The 13,277-nt window shown below is 51.6% G+C and overlaps 7 protein-coding genes across 7 annotated transcripts; 4 read left to right on the top strand and 3 right to left on the bottom strand.

The window, feature by feature from the left end:
• Positions 1 to 10: 10 nt before the first annotated feature.
• On the top strand, positions 11 to 867 carry N7458_011671 (ESCRT-III subunit protein VPS20; the record flags this gene model as incomplete). The annotated part of the gene is made up of 3 exons (XM_056915053.1): positions 11 to 54; positions 231 to 594; positions 649 to 867. The coding sequence occupies 3 exons, from the start codon at positions 11 to 13 to the stop codon at positions 865 to 867; spliced, it is 627 nt and encodes a 208-aa protein (XP_056759807.1).
• Positions 868 to 1,073: 206 nt separating this feature from the next.
• On the bottom strand, positions 1,074 to 1,955 carry N7458_011672 (PITH domain-containing protein; the record flags this gene model as incomplete). Its single annotated transcript, XM_056915054.1, has 3 exons — positions 1,074 to 1,494; positions 1,627 to 1,738; positions 1,814 to 1,955. 3 exons carry the CDS (start codon positions 1,953 to 1,955, stop codon positions 1,074 to 1,076), a joined length of 675 nt encoding a protein of 224 aa, XP_056759808.1.
• Positions 1,956 to 2,527: 572 nt separating this feature from the next.
• Positions 2,528 to 3,280, top strand: N7458_011673 (uncharacterized protein; the record flags this gene model as incomplete). Its single annotated transcript, XM_056915055.1, has 1 exon — positions 2,528 to 3,280. The coding sequence occupies one exon, from the start codon at positions 2,528 to 2,530 to the stop codon at positions 3,278 to 3,280; it is 753 nt and encodes a 250-aa protein (XP_056759809.1).
• A 255-nt stretch (positions 3,281 to 3,535) lies between these two features.
• On the bottom strand, positions 3,536 to 5,657 carry N7458_011674 (putative ATP dependent RNA helicase; the record flags this gene model as incomplete). The annotated part of the gene is made up of 3 exons (XM_056915056.1): positions 3,536 to 3,667; positions 3,720 to 5,375; positions 5,433 to 5,657. The coding sequence occupies 3 exons, from the start codon at positions 5,655 to 5,657 to the stop codon at positions 3,536 to 3,538; spliced, it is 2,013 nt and encodes a 670-aa protein (XP_056759810.1).
• A 377-nt stretch (positions 5,658 to 6,034) lies between these two features.
• N7458_011675 (uncharacterized protein) lies at positions 6,035 to 7,521 on the top strand (the record flags this gene model as incomplete). The annotated part of the gene is made up of 5 exons (XM_056915057.1): positions 6,035 to 6,055; positions 6,107 to 6,428; positions 6,487 to 6,738; positions 6,802 to 7,086; positions 7,142 to 7,521. The coding sequence occupies 5 exons, from the start codon at positions 6,035 to 6,037 to the stop codon at positions 7,519 to 7,521; spliced, it is 1,260 nt and encodes a 419-aa protein (XP_056759811.1).
• A 385-nt stretch (positions 7,522 to 7,906) lies between these two features.
• On the bottom strand, positions 7,907 to 8,324 carry N7458_011676 (mitotic-spindle organizing protein 1; the record flags this gene model as incomplete). The annotated part of the gene is made up of 3 exons (XM_056915058.1): positions 7,907 to 7,984; positions 8,070 to 8,147; positions 8,241 to 8,324. The coding sequence occupies 3 exons, from the start codon at positions 8,322 to 8,324 to the stop codon at positions 7,907 to 7,909; spliced, it is 240 nt and encodes a 79-aa protein (XP_056759812.1).
• Positions 8,325 to 9,805: 1,481 nt separating this feature from the next.
• On the top strand, positions 9,806 to 11,965 carry N7458_011677 (PP2C family serine/threonine-protein phosphatase; the record flags this gene model as incomplete). The annotated part of the gene is made up of 7 exons (XM_056915059.1): positions 9,806 to 9,841; positions 10,249 to 10,570; positions 10,679 to 10,752; positions 10,820 to 10,904; positions 11,023 to 11,229; positions 11,307 to 11,567; positions 11,631 to 11,965. The coding sequence occupies 7 exons, from the start codon at positions 9,806 to 9,808 to the stop codon at positions 11,963 to 11,965; spliced, it is 1,320 nt and encodes a 439-aa protein (XP_056759813.1).
• Positions 11,966 to 13,277: the final 1,312 nt, after the last annotated feature.

Below are 13,277 nucleotides of genomic sequence, written 5' to 3' on the forward strand. Positions count from 1 at the left end.
CAACTGCGCGATGGGGAACGCTAGCAGTTCGCAGAAGATCTCGTCGCAGGATCGGTAAGTCTTGAATTTGTTTGTACCGTCTCCCGGGCACAGATATATCACTATTGTGTACACGCAGCGCCATATATGCCTTGTTGCCCCTCACGAGACCAAGAGACCCCTCCCTCGGCTTATACAAGCACAAGCAGCATGACTCATTAGCTAACATTCGCTCATTCAAAATCTTACAGGGCAATCCTCGACCTCAAGAACCAGCGCGATAAGATATACCAGTACCAAAAACGCATCACCGTCCTCACCGACCGGGAAACCGCGATCGCAAAGGAATGTCTTGCGCGCAATGATCGGCGGCGAGCCCTCCTCGCTCTCCGACGCAAGAAATACCAAGAATCGCTCCTCTCCAAGACCGACAGTCAACTCGCACAGCTAGAGCAGTTGACGGGCCAAGTCGAGTTCGCACTGGTGCAAAAGGACGTGCTGTTTGGGTTGCAGCAAGGTACCCAGGTGCTGCAGGCTATCAATAAGGAGATGGGTGGTATTGAGGCTGTGGATCGGTTGATGGAGGAGACGGCGGAGGCTCGTGCTTATCAGGAGGTAAGTTTAGAGCGAGTGGTCTTATTGTGGATAAATGGCTAATGGTTCATTCAGGAGGTGAGCCAGATGTTGGAGGGCAATTTGTCGACACAGGATGAGGAGGACGTTGAGGATGAATTGGAGGCTCTACGGCAAGAGGTCGTTGGGACTGTCGATCTACCTGCTGTTCCTCATGCTCCTCTGCCCGAGCACGGCGACGAAGTGGCGGAAGAGCCAGGACGAGAACAGCCCGAGGCCAAGGCTAAAGCCCGGACGCCCGTCCTGGCGTCTTGAAGATACTCCGTTGGGGTCTCACTATACAAGATCGATCACATGCATTACTTGATCGGAAGCATTGGAAGGCGTTGTTGGCATATTTGAACTGCGCATTGCTCATGATTCGTTATTCTTCATGTAGATATCATTAATACATTGAAACCATTATGGTATCACATCCTTCCCTAAACACTCAATCCTCAGATCCGGAATAAAGTTACACCTTACTGACCGGGCATAGTGCGAGCCCCCACATCGCTGATTCCAGGGATCGCAACATGATCACTAGGGTTCGCAGCAGCCTCGTACAAGAAGCTAATCGGCTCCCGGTTCAACGCCATGAACTGGCCCTTAAACCCGATGTAGCCAACCTTGGTGACGTCCTCGTCACCGTCACTCCAATTGTCTTCAACAAAGATGGTAACGGAGGTAGTGGTATTCCAATGGGCGCGGTTCAAAGGGATCTCAAAGACATCCTCGCCAGCCACGGGCTGTGGAACCTCGATGGTCTGGGTCGGAGGGAGGTCGGAGGCAGTAGAAAAATCCAGATCGTCGCGATTCTTGAAAAGCTTGAGTGTTTTGGGGGCAGTGGGGGTGGGCGCAGTGTAGATGAGGATGGAATGAAGTTTAACCTGGCCGGTGAAGCTGGTGGTTGACTTCGTGTTAGCTTTGCTAATTCAGCGATAAGATGAGGGGCATAGTGGGGTATCTCGAATTTTGTAGCGCGTGAACAAAGAGAAGCAACGAGGCAGGTTTAAAAGCAGTAGGCAACCTTACGGAATGTGCATAAGGAGCTGCTCGTCGGCATCACTCTCAAGCTCGGGCTGATCGTTCAATCGCTCGGCCCAAGTCTTCTTGACAATGGCGGAGCCGCTCTTAGGGGTCGCCTCTGGAGAGAACTGTCAGTTCTGACAGTGTAGAATGATAGGCGATGAAGACAAAAGGTATGCAGTGATCCACTTACCATTCAAGGTAGTGATTGATTCAAAGTCGATCTGCGAGTAGAGCAGCGACTGGAGTGCCGGGGTGATGTCGTTGGAATGATCGTGCTCATCATGGCAGTGACCGTGTCCGTCACCACCGTGGTGATGATGGTGGCCAGACATAATGAGCGAAGTCGCTGAGTAAGTCACTGATTGATAGTCTGTAGAGAATTCTCAGATGTGTTGTGGCGAGTTGGAGATTCGAGACGCGTGCTGGGTAACAATCAAAGTAAAGAGAAAAGAAAGTTTGGGCTTATCCGCGTGGCATTTCTCCGCACCCGTGACGTCGATCCTGAAGATCTCCAAGAACCAAGTATGAACTAGAAACATGATAAATGGAAATGAACTTGCTAAGGCTTAGTTCAACTGCATTGGACCGCTTATCCATATTTCATATATACCCAAACTACACATCTCTATACCTTTCTCTGTCACTATTAGTGGGACTTCTGTACTTCCTGTAGGAATTAAAAAAGTAAACATGAAATCAATCCGAAAAGGGAAATAGTTCATGTACCCTCGTCTTATTCCCTCTGTACTCTCTTGCTCCCTTAGTACTTCGCAAGCTTGAGTAAGGATGAAGATGCTAGATTTTTGGCAATTTTCTCTTTGCTCTTCGAGAATCTATGTTATTCTTGACTTTTGATCCTCAGATAGCTTCATCTAGAATTTAGGTTATCGGTACAAGAATAGCAATGTACCGAAGAACTTCAGGTCAATTGGACACTAGCAGGCACCCCTGTAGGTCACATGGGAGGGCGAGCACCGCCTCTACCCGGAGTTTGCTGTTGAACCTGCAAGAATCCAAACATAGGAAGCTAAAAGCTATTCTCGACTTAGAGGAGCAATCCACTAAGACAGAAAAAGTCCAGAGCGCCGGACAGGATAATATCAAGACTACTCTTGACATGCCTCCGCCAATTGAGGTCGACTATCTCAGTGAGATAGCCCAGGCTGAAGGAGCTTTCAGAGTTGCTGCTGTTCAACATCAGAGAAGAAAGAATGCTTTTGAACGCGAGTTCAACACAGCCTTGAAGAATAACGGCCTCAAGGACTCCAAGCACTTAAAGCGGGCACTCACGGAGCTGGAGGCGAGCATCACCGAGCTCAACACCCAGCTCGAGGCTGAGATCTCTCTCAGGGATCAGCCCACTGCTGCACCTCCTCCATTGTCAACCCCAGTGGATATTGGTCGCCAAGCATCCCCTCCTGGCAAGAAGCCTAAAGTCCGGCGTGGCTCCAAAGGCAGAGAGGCACGTCCCACTGGAGGAATGAAAGACGACGTTGAGGATAAAGGGAGAGAAGTAACCGATGGTAGAAGGAAAAAAAGAAAACGGAAACGACAGCACGCTTATAAACGCCGGTTGGAATCAGGAGACTATCAACGTGTGATGCACGATGCTCCTAAAGGGAGGTTTCGGAGATTTCTGGACAAGCTGCAACCCTGATGAGCCGTTCAGGGCGACGGGGCTCTGTAATTATTTCCTCTCTCCTGTCTATGAGTTTTATGTGTTCCATGCCTCTATTAACAACATTTATGTTTGATCTCCACGTGATAAGCATTACAGATTGATGTGTTACGACTATATGTTTAGAGCTGAGCCCAAATTGAACTGATCGTGCTTTATGACCATTACGAGAATTGGAAAAGAAATATTCTATGTAATGGTATCTCTGTATTCGAAGAAAAGCTAAGCCACCCCTCATGAGACCCTGTAATATTCCGGGGCGTATTCTAACAGATAGCTTTTCTCGATCTTCGTGACGTCCCGAATGTAGGTCTTGTTGCCGGTTTGCATGATCTCATGGAATATCACCCAGTCTGCTTTGCGATTCTGTGTTCGAGATTAGCCATGCATTCAAAAGTAGAGAATGAAGAACACTTACAAACATCAAGGAGCTGGGGTGAGCATGTAGAGTCAACCCTCCACTAACAGTCTTGAAAGTGCCATCTGGCTGCATTTTTGCCGCATGAGCAAAATACCCTGTCGTGAGGCACCGCTGGATTTGCTCTGGCGATGTACCCGTTCCAGCACCATGACGAGACGAGAGACTCTCATCAATCTGGATACCAAAGCGCTCCAAGTAGCGTTTAAGTTGGCCGCGGATACTGACGGCACGCACAAGGGCTCGGTAGTTCAATAGGTGATCACGACACCACTTCGAGTCCTTCTTGCCCTTGGTGACAAAGGCTTGGTAAACGTTGAGGTAGGTAAGGTGATCACCTTCTTCGACGGCGAATTTCCGCCGGTGACTCTCTGCGGCTTTCTTATCGCCGTCATGCTGAACCCACACGGTTCCTTGGAGGCTCACCATGGCTGCGATGGAGAGCATCTCGCTCAAGCATTTGAATGAAGGTGCAGCGAGAAGGACCTTTGCCATCATTGGGTCAACTGCAAGCTCGGCCATTCGCATACCCAGGGGTTTTGTGAGTTTGGCATAATCATCAACTGCTCCAAGAGAATATAATAGCTCCAAGGCACGAATGACAAGCTCTGCCGGTGGTGATGTCAAAAAGTCGAAGCGAACGATATTATCAATACCTAGCGCCTTGAGCTGCATCACAATCGGGGCCAGGTTTGACCGCTGGATCTCCGGTATTGTAGCTTCAGGGAGTGACTCGTATGTCTGTTGGGTGTAGAGACGTAAGCATTTGCCGGGTTTCGTTCGACCGGCACGTCCAGCACGTTGTGTAGCTGATGCTTTTGATATAGGTACAGCTGTCAAGGTCTCAATTCCCGTGCTGGGATTGTAGGCTCTCAACTTGGCAAAGCCACAGTCGATAACATAGACGATGCCATCAATCGTGACTGATGCTTCTGCAATGTTCGTCGATACTATGACCTTTCTCGTATTCTCTGGTGCCGGTTCGAAGACGTACATCTGCTGGTCCGTTGTGAGACCGGCGTAAAGCGGCAGAGTGAGCAGTGAAGGAGCCTTGGGATTGAGATACGCCGCACGCTCGGATATCATCTGAATTGCACGGTCAATCTCCTCTCGGCCGGTCAAGAATAGAAGGACGTCACCCTCTGCTTCCTGGGTATGGATATCGAAAACAGTCTTGACTGCCCGTTCGACGTAGTCTTCTGCGGGGTTTTCGAGGAATAGCGTGTCAACAGGGTACATCCTGCCTTCCAAGCTGATGATTGTCCCGATGCCGCCGCCCAAATTAGCTGGCTCGGCATCTGGCTTGTATTCATCCCCAGCGAAGAATCGCAGGAAATCCTCCGCCTGTAGTGTCGCACTACTGATGATTATGCGAAGCTCGGGCCGTTTCTTTATGATCTTTTTGAGGATGCCCAGAAGGACATCAGTGCTGAGAGACCGCTCGTGCGCTTCATCGACCATGATCACAGAATACCGTGATAGCAGGGGATCTACCAATGCTTCTCTGAGAAGCATTCCGTCGGTCAAGAATTTTATCCTTGTTGCGGCAGATGTTACATCTTCAAAGCGAATAGAGTAACCCACTTCTTCCCCAACTTTGCAGCGCATTTCCTCGGCGACGCGAGTTGCAACCGTGGTGGCAGCCACTCTCCGGGGCTATCCATTCGAGATCAGTGACTGTAGTTCTTCAGGAAATAGTAATATATGACATACCTGCGTCACAGCGATGGTCTTGCCATTCTCGCACCAACCAGCCTGGTCGAGGTATTGTGGAAGCTGTGTGGTTTTTCCACTCCCCGTCTGGCCAACCACTATGGTGACCTGATAAGTCTCAACCAGGTAGGTTAGACTCCTTTTATGCCTTGCAATTGGTAGCAGAGATGCTGGTTTGTACAATGCAGGGATAAAGCCGCTTGAAAGTTCCAGCTCAGAACCCATCTTTGGTATCAGGAAGAGACCGTCCTAAGATGAAGGGATATGACCTTGCTCTTCTTGGTATGGATCTCCCTAGCTCATGGGAACAATATCTGTAGACAGCATAGCAGCATCATTCTGAGAAATCAGGCTAGGCTGCTGTTTTGTTGTCAATCCGATCCAACCAAGGACGCGCTGCAATGTTCAATCGCGATGCAGGATGCCACTATAAAAGTTACCCGCTTTATCACGTGCACCCCCACGTCACTTGTTTAGAGCTTCCCCAAATATGTTCTGCCTACTTCGCCTCTTCCCTTTCTTTCCTATAGGCAACACTATTTTTTCGATATTATCTGTGGTCACTTTCGCTGGTCGACCTGTCTTGCACGAATATACTCAACATGACGGAGGAGGAGAAGACAGTAAGTATAGGCCCTGGCCTGCAGCTCTGAATCGGAGGCTCACTCTCACAGTCCACTCCTAGCAAGCCCTCGGGTGCGGCTGCGCCAAACAGCCCTCGCGCTGAGTCGCCCACTACTGCACGACCTCTGGACTTTGACGATGAGCCACAGGAGTCTGGTGTCACTTCCACCGGCAACAACACTGCTTCGGCGCAGCAGTCTGCCACCGACACACCCCCAGCTGCCCCACCGAAGCCCCCGCGACCCTTGAGCCCCCGAGAACAGTCGGTGAACACACTGAAGGAGGCATTCCCAACAGTCGAGCTTGGAGTGGTCAAGGCTATCTTGAATGCTAGCAACTGGAATGTCGAACGCGCATTCAATGCCCTGCTGGGTTCGTAGCGAACCTCAAATACCGAACGATTTTCAAAGAGCTAACCCCAATCTTCCAGGCATGACCGATCCCACCGCTCAGGAGGACATGGTTCCTCCTCCCAAGCCTCCTCGTCCGTCTCAGCCCGCAACCTCTACTACCCAGCGCCAATTGGAAGCCGATGAGCAATATGCGCGTCAATTGGCCAAGCACTACAATGCCCCCGCCGCCGGACGCCGGGGTCCAGCCCCAGGATGGGAGAACGACCCTCGGTATCGCCAGCCGCGAGGAAGCGAGGATTCGGAAGAAAAGGATTACAGTTTCTTCGAAGGTAATTAGTACAGATATTCTAGAAGCGAGTGCGCAGGGGTGCTAACCGTGAGGCAATCTCTAGATGATCTACCGGTGATCCGCGAGAACTTCAAGAAGGGATTCTTGGAGACACAGACGAAAGTGAACTCGTGGTTCGGGAATTTGAAGAAGCAATTACATGGTGACGAGGAGGAAGAGGAGGAGCAAGCACACTCCAGCCAGCGTTATGAGCAGCAGACCTCCGCGTTTGGCCGCCCTCGGCGCAGCGGCGAGATGGGTCATCGCAGTGGGGATCGTGAGCGTTATGATGCAGACCCTCAAGTGCTGAGTGATGACTTCTCCGCACTCGAGCTGAGGGATGGCGAAGGTGGGTATTTGAAACCTAGAAATTTAGTCTGGCCACCGCTAATTGTATTTACTAGTCCCTCCCGCGCGCCCTCCTCGCCCCGGCAACACAAACCTCAAAAAGACTGCATCGCCCTCCCCGGGTAGGAGGGTTTCCTTCCAAGACGGCCCTCCCACCGAGATTGATAACCTGTACGACGCCACGCCGGGGAAGCGCAGCGCCCCGGCTAGCGGCAAGTCCAGCAAGTGGCAGCCCTTGGCCACGGTCGAGCCGTCCCCAGTTGCCGAGAACGACCCATTCAGCCTCGGTGACAGCGACGACGAGAAGGACACCAAGGCCAAGGAGCAGACTACCGTACCTGAAAGCGAGCAGCTCAAGAAAGCGACCGCCGAGGCCATGTCTGACGAGGTTGGGTCGTCCACGGATGATAAGAAGGCGGGAGATTCGTCCAAGTAAATCAGATGGGTGAACTAACATTTGGGTTTATCTTTGCCTTTGCCTTTGTTGGATCTGTATTAGTTGCTTCTCGTGCCCAGAAATTCCCCGTCGAGCTACAGTTTCAAGTCGAATTCCGTGTCTGTCCTGGTTGACTGCCATATACTTCGCTTTCCCGTAGGATAGACCCCCGTTCAACCCCTACGTAGAAGCAGATATAACCAATCATACAAAGTGGTCAATTTGGAATTTCCAACAAAACAGCCGCACAAAACAAGCAGCAACGAGGGTATCTATCGAGGCCATACGACCATATAACGCCATGACCCAACATAAGCATCATCTTATCCCAACAAGAACACTCTCCAACCAAACCTCAAGCCAGACCTAATCAGCCTGGCCTGGATCACTCCGTCGTAGCAGGAGGCGCATTAGACACCCGCTTAGAATTCACAGCCTCCTTCCGTAAATCCTTAATAACAGTCTACAGACACAACCCCGGGAACAAAATTAGTTTAAACTCGCATCTTACACACGCCTTGGCGGTGATCAGGGGAGCAGACGCGTACCGCAAGCGCATCGGGGTTCACCCCATTCTCGATCAACGACACACACAATGATAGTTCCGTGCGGTCAAGATTTGTATTCTGTAGAGATATAGTCAGTCAGTCGGCCCTTCGGATACTGGTTTAATCCAGTCTTGGGCTGGTCAAGGCGCGAGATTGGGCCTTGCTACGTACCAGCAGGTCGGAGATCTCTTGGAGGATGTCGATGACTTCGCGGGCGGCTTGGCGCTTGTCGACGGGGTCGAGTTGGGGGGCCATGGTGGGTGTGTTTGTGGATGGGGCTTGTGGTGTGGATGTGCCTGTCTAGTCGAGGGTTTTGGTGTAGATTGGAGATTGGAGTGCCCAGTGCTGTACAGTTTTGTTGGTGAAGTGGTTGGATGGTGGGTGTTTGGGGTGGTTTGTTGTGGGGTTTGTCTGGGAGGGCTTGAGCTTGAGCTTGCGGTCCACTGGGAAGAGCCCGATATAGACCGTGATACAAAGAGAAGGCTTGATTTCTTTGCTCCATGTCACCCATTCCGTTTCTTGAGAGGATTCATTATTCGTGGTATTGTCTGTTCTATGAAACCTTCTTTTAATTATATTGTTCTTCTGTTCTTGCGTAGTCGCGGGACGTACACTCCCAAGGCGGCGATCTTGTTCAGCATGTGGTGTCCAGATATATATCAGCATCCGAGCAAAGTTGTGCTTAGACTACCTAATGACCTTGACCTTTTACTAAGTCCTTACATTGTTCTAGATACTGTTTCTAGACTCCGAACTCCTATTAGCGCCCAGCTATAACCTTAGCTATATCGAGCCAACAGCTTGCTCTTCGACAATCTATTTCAGCATCAGCGCCCATCCCGCCCAGGGCAGACAGTGGCACGTGCTGCAGACCAGTTGACAGTAAGTAATGGACAGTTTGACAGCGTGACGAACATGTCTCCAGTACAAGCAGAAGACAATCTAGAACTCTCTCAGCAGATCCTACACCGACTAGGCCAGCGGGGGATGATATTTCCTGTACGGTCCATTACCTTTTCCAGTATTAGCCGCACCAGCCTCGGATGGGCTTTAGGCCCTTGCGTGACGATCGCAGGCAACGAGGGTGTCGTTAGCCTGAATGAGGCGTCTTATACAGAGCCCCCGGGACAGGGGTGTCAGCAGAGGCTGAATTATGAGGGATAGAAGAAATAAGACATGACAGGAACAAAGGAATGGGCAGTCAATGACTCTAGTAACAAGTTGCCAACAAGGCCCTATGATTTGTAGGACACAGTGTACTGTACACTGCCCTGTCAGGCGGAGCTGAATGCTCACCTCATCCAGAGTCAGGTGACTGGCAATAGAGCAAACTGGTAAGGTAACCAAGTAACGAGATTACGAGAAATCTCTGCCTGGCCAAAACGGTTCCTGCCAGACAGAAATTGAATTCCACGCGACCAACGATATATCCCCCCCTTATTGATTTTTCCCTTTCAATCTCTCTTCTTCAACATCCACTTTTTCACGCTCATATTCATTCCCCCCCCGGTGAATTCCCCTCAAATCCGGTGGACGAGCCCTAACTAGATCGCCATTGATTCCCCACTTTGGCTGGCGACTTATCGCAGGACCCAAAGGACAGACGAGAGACGCGCTGAAAGGCCTGCACACCTCACCTGACCTTCCTTTCTCTCCTCTCCTTCTACCATTCATCTGGTGCTTGACCTCCCATCCCCCTCTCCTCCTCGCAAATACTTTATTCAATCCGTGCCATTATGGGTCAGACCTTGTCGGAGCCGGTGGTCGAGAAGGTGAGTCGCCCGAATTTCCCATTTTGTTCCGCCCATCTTGCCCCTCCCCACACTGCGATGTGACGCCAGTCGCCCGGAGATGTCCCTTTTCACACGGCCTCGGTCGAACCACCCTGTCACCCCAGCTGGATTTCCACGATCTGGAGTGAATCTTGCTCTCGAGAGGAGTGTCCCCCTGCCATTTATATCAGATGGCGCTTTTTTTCAGGCGTCACGATCGGCTATGCGGGGTTCCTGCTGACCCTGACCCTGGAGGGGTTGAGGCACTCGGGTGGAAAGGAGGCTATCCCGGCGACGGGTCATTCACTGCCAGCACCTTACCCTCTCAAAAGCTGTCAAATTCCACTTTGGACACGTCTAGCCCAGGAGAGCTTAATCACTGACTCTTTGCGTTTCCGTTTTTCTAGACCTCGTCCGAGGGTGGAGATGAGTGTTGTATCTATGGTCTCTCTGCCATGCAGGGCTGGCGTATCAGCATGGAAGATGCCCACGCAGCCATTCTTGACCTTCACGCGAACTACACGGGTCCTTCCGACGAGAAACCGACCGATCCGGACCAGCGTCTGGCCTTCTTCGGTGTATATGATGGCCACGGTGGAGATAAGGTAGCACTGTTCACTGGGGAGAACCTCCACAAGATCGTCTCCAAGCAGGAGTCATTTGCCAAGGGAGATGTTGAGCAGGCGCTGAAAGATGGATTCTTGGCTACTGATCGGGCTATTTTGGAAGGTTCGTGGTTCATCTGGACTTGCGAGAGGGAAGGGAACACCGCTTCTCTATCCCTTCGAGGAAGACGCAAACGAAACCAAACCGTCTGACCAAGTGATTTCCCTGCAGACCCCAAATACGAAGAGGAAGTGTCTGGTTGCACGGCCTCCACAGCCATCATCTCCAAGCACAAGATCTGGGTGGTACGTTGAACACGGAGGCATTGCGAGAGAAATGGAAACTCAAGAGACGAAACTGATATACGACTAGGCCAATGCCGGCGACTCTCGATCAGTATTGGGTGTCAAGGGCCGCGCAAAGCCGCTCTCTTTCGACCATAAGCCCCAGAATGAAGGTTTGTGCTCCTGGATTCCAAGACTTCTTTTGTTTTTCCCGGTTGGCAGTCGGCGAGAGACCGAGACAGGAGGCTTCATTTCATCCCATGAGGGTGGTACGCTAACTCCACACTACAGGCGAGAAGGCCCGCATTAGTGCTGCAGGTGGCTTCGTCGACTTCGGCCGTGTCAACGGTAACCTCGCTCTGTCCCGCGCCATCGGTGACTTTGAGTTCAAGAAGAGCCCCGAGCTTTCCCCCGAGCAACAAATTGTGACCGCCTACCCCGATGTGACAGTCCACGAGCTGACTGCTGACGATGAGTTCTTGGTTATTGCCTGCGACGGTATGTTTTGTTCCATCTCCAACGCTATTGAACGAGTATGTGAATCACAAATGCTCACAAACCCCCTTTTTCTTCAGGTATCTGGGATTGCCAGTCCTCCCAAGCTGTGGTAGAGTTTGTGCGGAGAGGAATCGCTGCCAAGCAGGACCTGTACCGGATTTGCGAGAACATGATGGACAACTGCCTGGCATCCAACAGTGAGACTGGCGGTGTTGGCTGTGACAACATGACCATGACCGTTATCGGCCTGCTCAACGGCCAGACCAAGGAGGAGTGGTACAACAAGATTGCAGAGCGGGTTGCGAACGGAGACGGGCCTTGTGCTCCTCCCGAGTACGGCAAGTCTCACGAGGAACCCGAAGGAAGTCCTTCGTCGTGCTGACGGTCAAGTGTGCGAGCAGCCGAGTTCCGCGGCCCTGGAATCCGGAACCAATTCGAGGACCAGCCCGATGACTATGAGTTGGAGATGGAGCGCTCGCGGGCGTTTAGCGTGCGCCAGGGTCGGATTATTCTCTTGGGCGACGGCACCGAGATCATTTCGGACCAGAACGAGGAGGAGCTGTTCAATCAGACGGAGGAGCAGGATCTGGCCAACCAGGTGCATCCCACCGATTCTCGGAGTGAGCGCGAGGGTACCCCCGGACCTCAGAGCAAGCAGGACGAGGCGAGCGGGGCGGCTCAAATATCCGAATCCCCAGCTTCTACGGACGACAAGGAGAAGTCTACCTCTGCATAGTTTCTGATATGCCCTGATTGCCCTGATTAGCCCGGATTTTCCCTCTCCCGCGCTCTCTCTCCCTCTCCCTCCATCTTCCCCCACCGCTCCTCTCTTCGGCTTGCTCTTCTTTCCTATTCGTTTCCTTCATGTCTCCCTGCCTCCTCGTCTGTCTTGTGAACACCCTCTTTCTCCCGAATCCTCCTCCCGCCTCTACATCCCTGCTTCGACGCCACGCCTGATGTTACGATCTATGTCTCTTGTTTTCGTCCCCCTTTTTTTTTTATCATCCTTTGTTTCTCTTTAGTTATCCTCGGGGCTTCTCCTCCCGAGCCCTTACTGCGCTCGCCTTGAAGCTTGAGATGGAATACATGCCCGAGTCCGAGTGGGAGTTCCGCAAACTAAGGCGTCTCGAAAGAGGAGGAGGGGAAGGAGAATAGTGTGAGGTGGCGTAGGGGAGAGTAGGGGAGGTGGGAGTTGGAGGGCGTTGAGGTGGATGGTCTAGGAAGTATGAGAAAGGCCCCAGCCGCCGGGAGCCAACTGGGCCCTTCACGAGCTTTTGTCTTCTTTTTTATGCCCTCCACGAGATACCGCAGAAAATGCCCCGCTATTGACGAACCATTACCTACTTGCACGTTTCTCCCTTTACTACTACGTTCTACCAGGGTTCTTCCCCCATGGTCATGGACATGACCGTGGACACTATTCTGCTGGACCTTCCCTCTGGACACAGTCGACCCGGTAGAACTACAGACCACAAACTACGCACCATACAGACCGAAGCCGAAGCCAAAGCCAAAGCCAACCGGAGCGCGATAGAATCTCACGGGACTTAAGACCGAGCAGGGCGCTGCTAGACCTTCATGGCGTATCATCGGTGTCTGCGATAGTTGGCATTCCCTTTTTTTCAGACAGAAGGTACTTTGTACTCTGGTAGATAGTTGTTCGGCTGATCTCAGCAGTGGAGTTTTAGGAAGACAGGGGCTCTTCTTTGGCTTTGTTTATCTCCAATGATGATCACTCCAGTGATGAGACGTCCTCTAGTCCGCAATGAAGCTGGATTTTATTTGGTGGTTTGCTATAGAGCGGGTACTGTTTTGATTGCTGAGTTGAGCTGATGGAAGGCCCCACCCATGTGTATGACTCCAGCCATAGTCAAGTGGGAGAGACCCATGATAACCAGAGCAAACCCATTGATGTACGAGTACGAGATCATCATCCTTCGCATAATATGATAATCCCCATCTGAATCAGGGAAAACCCTACTGCCCAGCCTTGCCGAGACCCTGATACGTCAGTGCAGGGGCCCAAGACCCAACGCCAAAGAGAGCTC

Source organism: Penicillium daleae (genome assembly GCF_028827525.1).
Source record: "Penicillium daleae strain IBT 16125 chromosome Unknown utg000009l_segment0_segment0, whole genome shotgun sequence".
NCBI classification, from domain to species: domain Eukaryota; kingdom Fungi; phylum Ascomycota; class Eurotiomycetes; order Eurotiales; family Aspergillaceae; genus Penicillium; species Penicillium daleae.